At 46.6% G+C, this 15485-nt stretch overlaps 1 protein-coding gene across 1 annotated transcript in view; it reads right to left on the bottom strand.

Annotated features, from left to right (window-relative positions):
- Positions 1–15485, bottom strand: part of Isl2 (ISL LIM homeobox 2) — a 30496-nt gene that overhangs the window by 3494 nt on the left and 11517 nt on the right. The window contains exons 2-3 of the mRNA XM_029481358.1: positions 4534–4645; positions 41–230 (exon numbers count right to left, since the gene is read on the bottom strand). Coding sequence (XP_029337218.1) covers positions 41–213 — 173 coding nt within the window. The 5' untranslated portion in view covers positions 214–230; positions 4534–4645. The remainder of the gene's footprint in view (positions 1–40; positions 231–4533; positions 4646–15485) is intronic.

Below are 15485 nucleotides of genomic sequence, written 5' to 3'. Positions count from 1 at the left end.
CCAGCCCAAGGGGGCCGAACCCCGGGTCTCGCCGGCTCACCTGACGTAGTCCCGCTTGCAGTAGGTTTTCCCGTCTCTCACGAAGCACGTGCACGTCTCGTCCAGGTACTGGCTGCACTCCGCGCACTTGAGGCAGGCGGCGTGCCACTCGAGGTCGGGCGACACGCGAAGGATAAACTGGTCGTGGATCTGACTCCCGCAGCCCACGCACATGGCCGTCCCGGGCTTCTCTAGCAGGGAAGGGCGCAGGGCCCGCGTCAGGCCCGGTACAGGACCCGGCCGGCCTTAGCCGCTGCAGCAGTCCCAACCCAACCCGCCCTCCCTTGCTTGCTCTCCCGCTCTTAGAAGTGAGACCACTTTCGAATGATCCAGAAAGTAGGAAACGAAAACAACACAATCTCCTGACATTTCCGTTATCACCGTCTTTGAACGCGAGCGTAGTATCGGTTCAGCTAGAGACAGAGCTAACGGGAGGCAGGCGACAGCACGGTGACACTGGGGAGCTACGGACGCCTCCGCGTCCACACTGTCAGCCAAGCCCGGATTTCCGCCCGCTCCCGCTCACAGCGACTCCCTATTTCAACGCAGACACCGCAGCATTCAGCCCTGTCCCCTCTTAGCTTCTTCAACAGTTCTTAGTTTAAACACCTCAGATCAAGCTACTGAAACCTCTCTATCTTCGTAAGACAGAAAAGAAACCCATTTCTCTAAATCAAACCTAATTGTCCTAGCAGAAAAGAGAAAGAATTTCACAGCCTGAGGTCATTCCAGCTAACTTGGGAAATAATGTCTAATTGCAAAATAAAATAGTAGGATTCCAACGAATAAACAGTGTTATGGGCGAAATGCACTGCTTGTTTGTTTGCTTTTTATTCTCCCAAGTATTTTGTCAAATAAAAGCCACTTGTAGAATCCGCTAAACATTCTTCTGCATTGGAAATGTTGCATATCAAGCACACATACACACCCACACACAGAGAAAGACTTACTCTTGGAATGATCCCCCATAGCACCCAGAAAAGGATAATGAAAAATAATATCCACCATGCAGAGAGAGATGTGAGCAAAGCTTGCGGCCGGGGGGGCAGAAGGACCAGGGTCGAGCGCCCAGCCTCTGCTCTTTGCTAACTAACTCCTGCCCCGCGGAGTTGAAGGAACGATTCCGCACCGGCCCGCACGCAGCATGACGTCAGCACGCACTCGCCCGGGGCCCGAGCTGGAGGCGGGACCTGTAGCGTCACCCAGCTCTCCCACCGCCCTGGGGCTTGCTCGGGAGATGATGGGGACCCGGAGGGTGGGCTGGGGTAGACACGGAGGCGCAGGGAGATTGGCTGGGAGGAAGTGGGAAAGCTCTGATTGGCTCGGAGTGAACAATGGAGCGCAGCCCCCTCCCCCGAAACCTTCCTAGATCCTCTCTGCAGCCCCGGGTCCCGCAATCCCTTGGAAGCCGCATCTCCACCCCGCGGGCTCTGCGGCAGCGCCGCGCTTTCTTCGGACTTGTAGGGCGGTTGCTCTAGTTGCTTCCTAGCAAGGCAATAGTCTTCTGGGGATAGATGGGAGTCTTCTCTCCCTTAAAAGTGTTTTTCTTTTATAATTTTTAAATTAAAAATTCCTCCTGGGGACGACAGACCTGAGGGAGAAAAGAGGATCCGCTGTTTCGGGACCATCACTGGTCCAGCCGGCCACCTTTCTCCCTGGTGGGCCTGAGCCTTTGTTCGGCAGGGTCCAAGTTAGGGAGAACGGGTAGGAAATGAGCACCTGGGTTTGGATAAACTCTATGCGGACTTTCCCACCCGCGCCGCCTGTAGAAAACTCGATGTTGCAGGTGGGTAAGCCAAAAGGAATCCAGAGACTTAGAGCCACAGTCCTCCCACCCACCCTGGCCTAGGCACTTTTCCTCCCTCCTACTTTTTGCTCTTTTGGTTAAGTTGATGCTGACCCCCACCCTCTCCTTTCTCCTCTCAGCTGCATAGAACCTAAAAACACTGCTGTGATGTGTCACTCATACAGAGTAAAAGATTTTTACGAACTCTCTGATTTTGGATTACACAAACCAATTACAACACAACTAATCAGAAACAAATGTGGGACACGGGGTAATTTACCGTCTTCCCGGTGACTTTTAATCCTTGAAAAATCTGCGATTTCTAAGATTCGGGAATTTTTTTTAAAACAAAAATCGTTGTGAATTTTGTTTCAAAGGGTTGAAAGACAAATTGATGAGGTACAGTGTTTATCCAACGGTGGTCAGTTGGTCCCTCACTCCCATTCTGAAAGGACACCAAAAACTTGATACCTCTCTGGGGCACGGATGGGCTTCTGGGATAAAAAGTATCTCGACCAAAAGATAAGTCCGGACTTGGATCCCGCGGGCCTCGCTGCCTGAGATCTATCTAATTCAGGCGCGGCGGTCCAACTGCTAAGAGCCGAAGCTGCTGGGCTGGGAAATGGTTGCAGTCAAGAGCATCCGCACAGGCTCTGCAGAAAGTCGGGGGTTAGAAAGGCTGCTCGGAGATGCCTCCGCGCTGGAAACAGTCTGGCACCTCACTCCACAGCCCGATTCCTGTAGCTTTTGACCCCGCCTCCACCTTTAGAGCGCTAGTGCTCTCTGGACCCAGAGTTTTGCCACAGCCTACAACCCGCTTGACAACAGGCCGACCCTTCCCCATCTTTCCTACTAGCGCCCCAGCCGCTCTGGCTCTGGGGCTGGTTAAGTTTGCATGACTGTATCTCTGCTGGTAAACCACAAACCATGAGGGAAGTAAGGGGTCCTGCATCAGCGCTGGTCTCTGACTTTGGGTGTTTCATTTCTTCTTCCTCCCTCACTTTTCCTCATCTGTAAAATGGGTTGTACTTAGAACAGCTCTTTGCTTTTTTAAAAAAAAATTAAATTAATCGCAAGGAAAGCCTTAGAATCATACCTCATCGTGCTCAGTGTCTGGTATCTACAGTAACCATGGTGGTTCTCTCTGTTGGGACCCTATACTCCCAAGTGTGCCTTTTCTGGAAAGGTATCTGTGTGGGGCCTTGCTGGAAGTGAGGACTAAGCACATCTCTTGCCTGTTGGGCAATGATTTATTTATTTGTGAATGTGCTGGCTTTGCCTGCCCTAGGCGTGGACTTGGATTTATTGTTGAAGCCAGTGAGTGGGCTCTGCACTGTGCCTGCTCCAGGTACTGGGGGAATACTTGTCACCTCACCCTCCACCCCAAGGCTATCTTGGGCTAGGCCTGGCTCCCATTACCTCTAGATCCTGCAAACCTCCTAGGTAATGGCTGTCTATCTCCGCAGAAGTCCTAGGCTCAACCTTTAACCCTCTCCTGCCTAGAGAAAGCCCCTCCTAACCAGAAACCGAGTTCTTGAGAATATGCTAAGGATGGGGGAGGGGCACTCACCTCCATTTCTCTGCCTCTGTAAAACCATTTTCCAGGTCCCTGAGCATGAGTCTCCGGGGTCCCAGTCACCCCAGTAGTCCAGTGCTGGCATGAGAGGGGCATAAGTGATACACGTGGTATCTCTAATTTGGTCCAGCCTTGCTTCTCCTCCTAAAAAGTCCCCTTTGAGAGGAAGCAGGGTTCTCTGCTCTCCACACTCTTGGCAGTGGCCCCTCCTTTCTTGCCCTTGCTGGGAGCAGTGGCCAGGGCTTGAGAGCCCTAGCTTCAGCTGTGACATGGAAAGACTTAAGGACTGCAGGAAATGCTTCCTGAGCTCTTCCCTCTGGAAAGCCCTTGAGAAAGTCAGGTGGGTGGGTCATTACTCTGTAATGACAACAGCCCCCATCCTGAGGACAAGCCTTGCCTGAGGGAAAGAGCAGCAATCTTGGCCTGTGGCCAGGGTTTGGGAGTCACCTTGCAATGGAAAAAAATTGGCTTTTATTTGTTTTTCTGCAGTTTTGTTTGTTTGTTTTGTTGTTGTTGTTGTTGTTGTGAGTCTTTTGGTTTGGTTTGGTTTGGTTTGGTTGGTTGTTTTGTTTGGTTGTTGTAGGTTTTTGTTTTGTTTTGGGTTTTTTTGGTTTTTTTTTTGTTGTTGTTTTTTTTTTTTTTGCTTGTTTCTCTGTTTGTTTTTGCTTTGTCAATCTTTCCATCCTTTCTGCCTTCCCTGACTCTTTCCTCCTAAAACCAGGAAGCAGGACACACTTTTGGGGACTTGCTCCTGGACCCTTGTATGACAGAGAGCTCATCATGCTCCCCCTGACTGACAGGGCAGAAGTAGCACATGCTTGCACACATCCCAGCCCAGGGACCCAGATGCGTGTGCCAGCCTGCGCATGCACGTCCATGCAGCCGCCTAGACAGCTTCCTCTCTATATCACCCCTTCCTGTCCAAAGACTCACAGATGTAAAAAGGAATGCTGGGCCGTGGTAGCACCGTCACCATGGTTGATATGTGAGGTTCTCTCAGGGCTGTGAGCTTTAACATAGTTCACAGAATTCCCTGCATCACGGCTGAGGGACAGACAGTGGTGTGGTGCCAGATCATGCAACTGACTTTCTGTTTCCAGTGTCTGCTTGTAGATTCATCAGTGTATATTACCTGCCAGTAAGCTACTGAGGTAGCGCTGTGACTGTGATCTCCGCCCAACAGAGCAGGAGCTGCTGGTTAGTGGAAGGAGGAGCCTTGAGATCCTCTGGGCATCTTTTCATCACTACAACAAAATAGTTGACCAAAAAAAAAAAAAAAAAAAAGTTAAAGAAGGAAGGTTTATTGTGAAAGTGTCCAAGTTTTCAGCCATGGTTGGCCCATCACTCTGAGGCTTCCATGAGGTCAAGCATAATGGCAGAAGGCAGGATAGGACAAGTTGCTAACTTCATGGCAAGACGGAAATGGGGAGAAACCCAGGGCAAGATGTGCCTTTCAAAGACACCTGGCCTACGTCATTCACCCAGGCCTACCTCCTAATAGCCCACCAACTACAAACTTACCTATGGATTTATCCTATTGAGCAGGCCTGAGAGCCTCTGGATTCAACACCTTGCAACAATGCCACCAGCTCTGACAGAACCCAGAATACATTAACTATGTAGGGGAGAAATTTTAAATCTACACCACAATAATATCAGAAAGGAAACTAAGGTTCATTATGCAACTTGAAGATCACAGCTGGAGCTGAAAGCTGGGTTAGCAGACCACCTGCTGGAATGCCTGCCTGTGGGTGTCCTTCTGCCCTTATCCAGGTCTGAGACCACTGAGAGCCTCTCAGGTGTCCACAGCAGACCTTTCCTCTTGCTGCTGCTGCAACCCCTCCAAATCCACTTTCACAGACCTTTCTTTTTCTCCAAAATATTGGAGATGTCAGAATTCATGACTTTACAACTTTACAGCTTTTAGAAGTGGAGGGCACAGTGCCTTGGTGAAGCAAAGGCTTGGGGGAAAGAAGAAACTTGCCAAGTCAGGATGAGGCATCAGGCCCCCTGACACTGACAGCCAAGTTTTCTTCTGCTCTGCCTGCATCTCCTACCCCTGTAAGCAGAGAGGTGCCTACTGGATGGCCCTTCTCTCCTCCCTAACATTTCCCTAGCACTTGCTGTGGAATGAATGGGCCCTGGGCTAAGAAGTCCTGAGAAGCACCTGGACACCCCCTAAACAAGATCTGCCACATTATTTGCAGAGCCCACTAAAATGAAATTGCAAAGCTTCCTGCTCAAACATTACTAAGACTATCAAGACCCTGATGACAAAGCATTAAACCTTTGTAACTGCACGGGCTGTGGTTCCACAAAGCCAGACCTACCCTGCAGCATTGGGGCAGGGTGTAGTATCATCTTTAAGCAGCTCAAAATCAATAAACTTCATAAGCCAATACAATTAATAAGAGACAAGACTGAGACTCAAGCCCACTTCAGGCCATGAGATGAGTCATGAACTTGTGGTCTGTCCAGATGGAAATGTTTTTGTGTTGTTTGTTAGTTTGTTTATAGTGGACAGATATGGGATAAAATCCTTCCATTTTTAAACAAGCAAGCAAGCTCAGAGTCTTTGGGGGGAGTCTCTATGAGAGGTTTAGGGTGAGAGATGGATCACAGAATTAACCACAGCATCAGTATAGAGGATAGGGACAAATGGGTACTTTTGTTGAGAGAGAGAGAGAGAGAGAGAGAGAGAGAGAGAGAGAGAGAGAGAGATTGACAGAGGAGAGAACTACTGTTCCTTCTAAATCACAGCCTCAAAGGCATTTGAAGAAATACAAAAAGAACTAGAAGCCAGGCTTCCTGCTAGATTCTGGGAAAGGAGCCCACCGAAAGGGACTATGACTACTGCTGTAGAGGAAAGCTGCAGTTCCCCGTCTTTCCAGAAGGGGGAAACAGGCAGGCTCAGTGTGGCTTGGGAGTGGTTCCCAGCAGTTTACACCAGGCACCAGACAGGCTTGGAGCTAGGTACTAGTCTCCTGAGTTATTTAGTTTTGTTTTCTGAGACAAGGTCTCATGTACCCTCACAAGGCTTCTGATATCTTCCCAAGCAGGCATGCATCACCAGACCCAGCTTGGATGTCCTCTTAGCAGCATAGCTATACTCAAATTAGAGGACTCAGAAACATATGCATTAATTTAAACATTTAAAAATGTATTTACACAGAAACAAAACAAATAATTCTATTCCCTTTTATTTATGTGTCTGTGTGAGTGTATATCACGTGAATGTAGGAGCCCACCCTAACCAGAGGAGGATGACAGATGCTCTGAAGCTAGAACTCTGGGCAGTTGTGAGCTGCCACATGTAGATGTTAGGAACGAAACCTGGGTCCTCTACAAGAGCAGCAAGCAGTCTTAACAGTTGAGCTATCTCTCCACCTCAACAAGATACTGTACTAAGGCCTGACATTTTCCAGGATGCGTTGAATTTACATTTGACAAACTTGAGGGCCTATTAGGGTGCTTGCATTTGTTTGTGACAGATGGAAAACTAGCTCAAACACAAGGCTTTCCCTTCATCAAGCTATTGCCCTTTTAATGGCTTTTAGGAATATCAGTGATTCTTTCCAACACACACTTACAAGAAGCAGAGGTTCCCATCCTATTTTGCCTCCTCGTCACTTTGCATCGCAGCAGGAAGTACAATGGCGCCCAGTACTGGGCTCCAGCCAAGGCCCATGGAGTAGAGTTCTCAGACGAACCTCAGGGGATCCTGCTATTACAAAACATCCCCTGGAGGTTTGAGTTCCCAAATTAGGTAAGACAGGAGATAACAGAATCTGGGTTGTCACCTCTCCTCTGAGGTGACTGCCCAAAGTCTAATCACAGACAGATTGTGATTAGTGATTAGTGAGACTGGGGTGGGCATTAGCCCACTGCAGGAGGGACTCCAGTCAGGCGCTCGCTCACTCATCTGTTGGAAATTCATAATTGGTTTGGAGGCAGCAGATTCCACTCCATATCACTGGGCTGAGTTCTGTTTTGATCAACTTGAATTATGGACAATGTGTGTTATTTATAGCTGCCTTAGACAGAGTTAAGAACAAAATCATAATGCTCCCTGGTTGCAGCTCTCTCTTCCACTCTCTCTCCTCACTGCTTGCAGAGAGAAGAGATTTATCACCACTAGCCTCATCACATACCTAGAGCATGGTAAGCCCAGTGCCAGGAGGCTGGCTAATGCTTGAGGGATGGCCCTGCCTCTCGTAGGATTTCACCTGAGGGAGGGACATGAAGCCAGATAGTAGGATGGCCACAGGGTAAGGCCTGCTGGATTTGCCAGAGCTGGGATGGAGTTTGCTTACAGGAGAGAAAGCTGCAAGGCCAGGTGAGTGAGGAGGGAGGAAGGCCCACCTGGAGGCATGGCTCCCTCTCAGCAGCCCCTGCACAGAAGACAGCTGGGACTACATACATCACATACATCTAGGCTTCATTGGGACGGGGTCGGGGGAAGGGTGTAGAAAAAAATCCCAGCTATAACTAGCACAAAGAGGAAATGACTTGGCTCAAACAGGAGCAAAGCTGAGGTAGACCCGAGAGTTGGGTGATCTGGGTCTCAACCTCGCAGCAATAGGTTTTTGTGTTTCTCTGCTCTGTTGTCCAAGATCTTGCATTACACTATGAACTCTTTTTATTTATAATTTCAAAATGAATGCCAAAATAGTAGAACCAGATGCCTCCTTGTCTGCTACCAGTGGGGAAAGATGCCTTGTTTTCAGAACCTGGAAAACCTCTTTTCTGTTTCACCAGCCCAAACTGGAATAGATTGCTCATTTCCAAAGCAATCACTAGCAAGGAGTAGTGGATTCCCTTATTGGCTTAGACTCGACATAGGTAGGAACTTAATAAAGGTTTACAAATGAGCTCTCTAGGAAAACAAAACTGTTTGCATATAATTAGTCTATATTTTACAAATAAAACTTGTTATTTCTTTAGTGATGTAGAGGCAGTGCTACAGTGTATAACTTTTGTCTGTAGTGTTAGGGACTGAAGCCCAAAGTCCCATCCATACTAAGCAAGCTCCCATCACTGAGCTCTGGCCTTAGCACAAAACATTGCTTCTTGTCAAACTCTGGCAACTCATGATTGCATAAGTAAGTAAAAATAAGTATCTCTCCTGTAATCTAGCAATAAACAAGAATAAACATACTTTAGAGCTATTATATTCTAAAAGAAAATACTAAAAGCCTCGTCGTTAATTCAACAAGAAATGTGTTAGGTGAAAATGAAGAAAGCTGTCTTAGCCTGGGTCATAGGAAAGAAAGCAAATACGTAAGAGTCACAAAGCATGTTCTGATATGAGTTATGAGAGATCGTTTCTCCCCTAATTAATCAATAGACATATAAATCTATAAAAACAAACCGGTATAGCACAAATCTAATTAAACTGCTAGTGGAGTTTGATAAAATAATTCTGAAGACAAATGAAGACAAAAGGTTCCAGAAAGAAGCAAGTTTATGAGTTTATCAAAGAGAAACGTGGTTTTTATTTTTACTAGACACTCAAATCTGTGGTGACATCCTAACAGTGGAAATGGGAGAAAAAAATAGACAGTGAATAGCCAGGAAAAAACAAATTACCAGTGTGGGGTGGAGGGACTCTCAAAGCACCTCACCCCGTGAAGAACAACAGTCAGTCAACAATCCTAAGATCCCAAGTGCCATCTCTGCAGCCAGCCTTGTACCAGAGCAGCACTAAGTGGGTGCAGCAGCTTGTGTTGTGTATGCAGGTGGTGTGTGTGTGTGTGTGTGTGTGTGTGTGTGTGTGCGTGTGCGTGCACATAAGGAATGATATAACTAAAGAAGAGATCACAAGTGGAGAGGGAGGGAGAGCATAGGAGTTAGAGCGGAGCAAGCACAAGCTGGGAATGATGTCAATACTGGACCCCTGTATAAAATCCTCAGAATCCTTTTTAAAGGGGGAAATTGGACTTTCCACTTACAGTTATTAAATGGAAAGGAAATGGTTACACAATAGGTGACCTCTCGTGCTGGAGACGATACCAGGCCCTCCTGGAATCCTGAACTCTGCCACTGAACCCCACCCCACAGCCTGGTAGACAGTGTTGATCCATTGCACACCATTTACTCAAATCTTTTTCACGTGAACTCAAGATTCAAAGGAATGATACAAGCATGCGGCGCTACATAAGCTATGTGCACCTCTCCTGCAGCTTCTGGCGAGCCTGGCCCACCAAGTGACATTATCAAGAAGAATCGGGCTAGGAAGACACATAGAGTCATTGTTTATGACAGACAAGGGGTGAGGGTTCTGACAGAAGTCTCAGTGACACACAAAGAAGTCAACTCTTGGTAAGAACATAGTGGACATCAGCAAAAATAGGTCGGAAAGAAGAGAACCTTTGGTCAACATGAAGACCTGCAGCTTTGTCTAATAAATCACTACAAATGCAGTGGCTTAAAGCAGCTTCTTACAGCTTCCGTGAGTCAGAAAGCTGGGCCTGGGTGAGATGGGTTCTCTGTTCTGAGTACCACAAAGCAGATGCTTGGGAAGTGACTGTCAACATTACCAGATTAAGGTCTATCTAAGGAAGCATTGTCTTTCAGGTTCCTTCAAATTGATGACAGAATTTGTGGACACTGGTGACACGCACCTTTAATCCCAGCACTCAAAAGGCAGAGGCAAGTGAATCTCTGAGTTCAAGGCCAGCCTAATCTACAGAACGAGTTCCAGGACAGTCAGGGCTACAAAGAGAAAACCTGTCTGGGGCAGGGGGTGGGGGCGTGGGGGAGGGTGGGATGGGGCAAACAACAACAACAAAAAAACAGATTGGTGACAAAACTCACGTCCTTGTAGTTTGGGGTGGGGGTCACAATTATTTGAGTATATTGTGAGTATATTTGAGTATATTGAATGTAAGTGTCCTAGATAACTTCATTTGTCACATGGAAACTGCCTAGAGTCATTTTGAGGGAGCTTCAAGCGAAGGATTGTCCAATCTGATTGGCCTATGGGCTTGTCTGTGAAAGACTTTTAAAGACTGATGTGGGAGGTCCCAGCCCGCAGTGGGAGGTGCCCTGGGGCAGGAAGGCTTGGCCTATAAGAAAGCTAACTTATCAAGAAACAGAGAACCAGCCAGAAGGCAACATCTCTCAATGGTTTCTGCCCTGATTTCCACAAATGATGGATTGTGACCCAGCAGTAGATGATGGATGGCATAACCCTTTCCTCCCTGAATTGCTTTTGGTCATGGTTTATCACAGACCATACTAGAACACAACTGGGACTCCTGGGAGTCTCTTTAGGGTATGTGTGTCACATTAGAAGCCAAAAAAGCAAGGGGCTTTAGCTTTATGACTTGCCTGGGTTTGTTTGTTTGTTTGGGGAGAGGTGGTTTTTGTCTCTCACACTAACAACCTGAAAATTCTGGGTGGCAAGGAGTGGGAAACCTGGCTCCCTGAAAGCTTGCAGAGGGCATGCCGGGCAGTGAGCATTCTGAAAGCATTCAGCCAAACTTATTAAGAAGTCTAAGTCTTTGACCTAGCGATCTTGCTAGAAATTATATTAAGGAAATACAGGTAATTAAATATTTAATCATGTGCTTCTGCATTGAAATGTTATTTATAATACCAGAGACTGGAAAGTAAAGATGAACAAAAGCAAGAGAAGGGCTAAATAGACTGTGGTTAGTGTGCACAGTGGAGGCCCTGTCTCAGGGCTTTGGAATCAGGCTTCAGACACCGAGACACATCTCCAGCCCTGAGTCTTTTCAAAGATAACGAGAGTGCGCCTTTAAAGGGAGGCTGCAGAGATGGGACGGCACTGACCTGTGCAGTGTTCCCCAGACTCCACAGTTCAAGAGCAGAGAAAACAAGCCAATCACAGAACCAATAGCCTTGTCTCATTCTGTGATGTCAAGTGACATTAAGACAGCCAGGTTTGTTAACACATACTTTTAATCCTAGCCCTCAGAAGGAAGGGGCAGAGGAATCTCTGTGAGTTCAAGGCCAGCTTCGTCTACATAGTAAACTCCAGGCTTCCAAGAGTTATACAGTAAGACCCTGTCTCAAAACAAACAACAACAACAACAACAACTACTGCTACTGCTACTACTAGCTGGATGTGGCAGTGCATGTATTTAATAAAGCATTCTGGAGGCTGAGGCACAGAAGCAATCATCAGGCCGGTGTGAGCTACATAGTGACACTCTGTCTAAAAACCAAAGCTAACAAACAGGGCTGAGAACAGACTGGCCTTGAACTCAGAGATCTCCCTACCTCTCCTTTCCAAATGCTGAGATTAAAGGGATATGCCACCAGTGCCCACTTCATATTTTAAGAAAATGTTATTTCCCAATAGAAGTCCTAGATGACTTGTCTTCACTGTTCCTGGGTATGAACTTATAACGGTTGTGCTGTAAATGTGTTAATTGGAGATGTGCACCCCAAAGCCATCAGTTCTCTGCCTTTGGCCAATTGTGGCTTTCTGTATTGTCCAGAAAGGAAGTGTCTTTGGTGAAGATTGAGAACTATGCTTATCTGTAGATATAGGGATAAGTATGTAGAGTGTAGTTAGAAGTTGCTGTGGTTTACTAAGTTGCCAGTAGCAGACTCTCCTCCAAGTTGGTTGTCTAGGCTTCCATTACCAGGCATGAGTTTCCTCCCACTGAGCAGGCCTCAAGTCCAATTAGGTGGCTGTTGGCTACCCCAAGACATAAGCATGCACCACTGCTGCACCTCAAGGGCTGCCCTGCCTTGCTTACCATCCTCATGGTTAGGCATCACAGCTGGGTGGCCTGCTTTCCTCCCTTGTCAGTTTGCGTGCTACTTCAGGTACTTTGAAAGCTAGTCCTTAGGAAGGAGACTTCCACGTATGATCCAAATGATTCCTCGAAGTCCTGTGTCCAAAATTTGTAGAGTCTTCAGGAGCAGGGTCTTACCACACACACATACACACAATTTTTTGGTGTACCACTAAATTCAAACAAAACCTAAAAGACATGTTTTGAAAGATAAGCCAGGGTACACTTTGTACTATCTACCCAGCATGCCTTTTCTCAAAATTTCTATGTCTGTCTTCAACTTCACTGGAAATTTTCGGCTTCTAAAGTAAAGATTGCCATCATCTGACTTGTAGTTACAACACAGGGGGGAAGGAGTAGATTTACTGCTTTGCCTAGCACTGGCATCATAGTAATACCTTAATTACGAAGGACATCTTTTAAGGGAGTCTCTTATTCTCTTTCTCATGGGGAGAAAAAAATTTCTATTTCTGGAACATTTAGCTACAGGCTATTCCTCTGTAGCCCTCTGAGTACGAGTACTGCATTTATATTCCTAAGCCTGGATGAGGGTTGTGATAGCTTTAATTGTCAAATTGAGACACTCTACCACAGTGGTTCTCAGCCTTCCTAATGCTGCTATCCCTTAATACAGCCTCATGTAGTGTTGACTCCCAACCATAAAGTTATTTTTGTTGCTACTTCATAGCTGTCCTTTTGCTACTGTTGTGAATCATAAGGTAAGTATCTTATCTACAAATGACCTGAGGACACCCTTATGAAAGAGCCCTTTGATCCCAAAGTGGTTAAGAAATACTATTCTAGCATCACCTGGAAAGAGCGTCTCAATGAGGGACTGTCTACATCAGACTGACCTGTGGCCATGTCTGTAGGGGGCTGTCTTGCTTACATTAATTGAGGTGATAAGACCTACCCACTATGGGTGGCATCATTCCCTATGCATGCAGTTTTGAGCTGTGTAAAAGTAAAGAAAGGAAGCTGAACACAAGCATTCATTCACTCCTTCATCTAGGAGTGAATTTGAAAGCTAGTCCTTAGGAAGGAGACTTCCACGTATGATCCAAATGATTCCTCCAAGTCCTGTGTCCAAAATTTGTGGAGTCTTCAGGAGCAGGGTCTTACCACACACACATACACACAATTTTTTGGTGTACCACTAAATTCAAACAAAACCTAAAAGACATGTTATATAGATGTAATATGACTGGCTACTTCAAATCCTTGCCACTTCAACTTCCCAGTAATGATGGCCTATAACCTAGAGTTGGGATCTAAAAATAAATACTTTTTCCTCTAGGTTGCTTTTATCAGGGTATTTTATCGCCACAACAGTAAAAGAAAATAAGACTAAGGTCCACACACACACTGAATGCTCAGTAAGTAGCTGTTAGTGGGTATCCTTCTGAGTATTTTACACACTGGTGGCAGCCATTGCGAAGATGGGACCCAGGGATCCCAGCCTCCTGCTAAGTTTAGTGAGTATTTTCAGTATCTAGGTAGTCACTTCCTAGATTATTCCAGTCTTGACTAAAGTCATTAGTAGAATTTAGCAATTCTGATGACATATAATGCTGAGTTTAGGTTAGAAAAGATAAGAAGGGGTAGAAGCAGGGAATAGTATGTGATAAGGAACTTAAGCCTGCAGCCAATAGCAGCACAGTGAGTCTGAAGCAGTTCTCCAGTCCCATTTGAGCTTCAGAGACAGCATCCCTAGCCACTATACAACTTCAAACGAGATCCTGAGCCACAGCTACCAGCCAAGCCTATCCAAGACAACCAAGCTGTAAACACTAGGTAAGATAATCGGTGTTGTTTGATGCTAAGTCAGGGTGTGGAGCTGTTCGTTAAACAGCCATAGGTAGCACTGTAGGTTAGACATAAAGTAACCGTCCAAAGGCTCCCATCTTAAAAGCTCAGCCCCAGTCAGGGGAGCTTCTGAGATGCTATTTGATCATCAGGGCACTAGCTTCATCAGTGGGTTCATTTGCTAATGTGCTCATACTGAATGGACAATTAGGAGGTGAAGCCGGTAGTCAGCGGGAATGGCCTTTCAAAGGGTCTATCTGGCACTACCCACTGTGTGTCTTCCCTCTTCTGCATTCTAGCCACCATAAGGGAAGCATCTCTGCTCCATGATTTTCTCTTCACCACACCACAACCCAGATGCAATGAGGCCAGCAGGCTATGCACTATGACCTCTAAGGCAGTGGGCTCAAGGTTCTCCACTTTGTGTTCACCCCCCCCAAAGGTGTTTTGTCATAGTAACACAACGTGGCACCACACACCTTCACCCACACCCCGTGCAGGAGGTATGAGCCTCCCTGTTTTATGATTACCTATTCTAGCAGAATGCCAAGGAGGCCGAAGAGCTTGTGTGAATAGCTCAGCTAAGCCCAGAGATCACTGAATACAAGCCCAGCTCAGGCATCTATTAGCTCTCAGAGAACTGTCCCTACATTTCTCTCGTTAAGATGACCTAAGCTTTAAGACTGCCTCTCTGTTACCATTTGGGGTTTCAACATCTGGTAATAATAAGACTCACAATTATTAAAAAATATACCAAGAGAAACTGTTTGCATAACCTATAAATGCTCGGTTTCACAGTCATGGTTTTTTAAATGGAGAGATGACAACCCATGGGAAGGGAAAGTAGAGCCAAGATGAAGGTCTGAAAATGCAACAGTCAAAAGCACCTGTGAGTATTTTCAGTTCAAATAAAGAAGTCCTGTTGGCAGATGTTGTTTTAAAAAGTCCATTCTCACGCCCTGAATTTAGAAAGGCAGGCTGTTCTGCAAAATAGTTGCTTGTTGAGAACACACATGAAGATGGACATAGGAGGAATACACAACTATCACCCACACTGAATTGAAGGAAGGATCACCTGTAAACAGGGCCATGGAGTCTACCTTCATGAGCCTCCAAACACTCAGTACAAACAGCAGATCAGCTGTGAAAACAGAGCTTCTAGACACATCTCTGAGCCTCCCTCTTATCCAGAGGTTCTGGAGCAGCCATGAGGAGTGGATTGTAACCAACTGGAATCTTAGAGGTAGAGAGAGACCTGTAATATTTGGATGTTTTGCCTGGATGATTTCATGTGCATGCAGTGCTTGTGAAGACCAGAAGAGGGTGCTAGATCCCTTGGAGTTACAGGTGGTTGAAAGCCCCCCAGGTGGTGCTGGGAAATGAACCTGAGTCATCCGGAAGAGTGGCCAGTGATCTTAACCTCTAAGCCATCTCTCGCCCCTGCCCCTGCCCCTGCCCCTGCCCCTGCCCCTGCCCCTGCCCCTGCCCCTGCCCCTGCCCCTGCCCC

This window comes from Mus caroli, chromosome 9, assembly GCF_900094665.2.
Source record: "Mus caroli chromosome 9, CAROLI_EIJ_v1.1, whole genome shotgun sequence".
Classification (NCBI taxonomy): Eukaryota; Metazoa; Chordata; class Mammalia; order Rodentia; family Muridae; genus Mus; species Mus caroli.
Note: the sequence above shows the minus strand (reverse complement) of the source record. Positions and strands in the feature narration are given on the sequence as shown.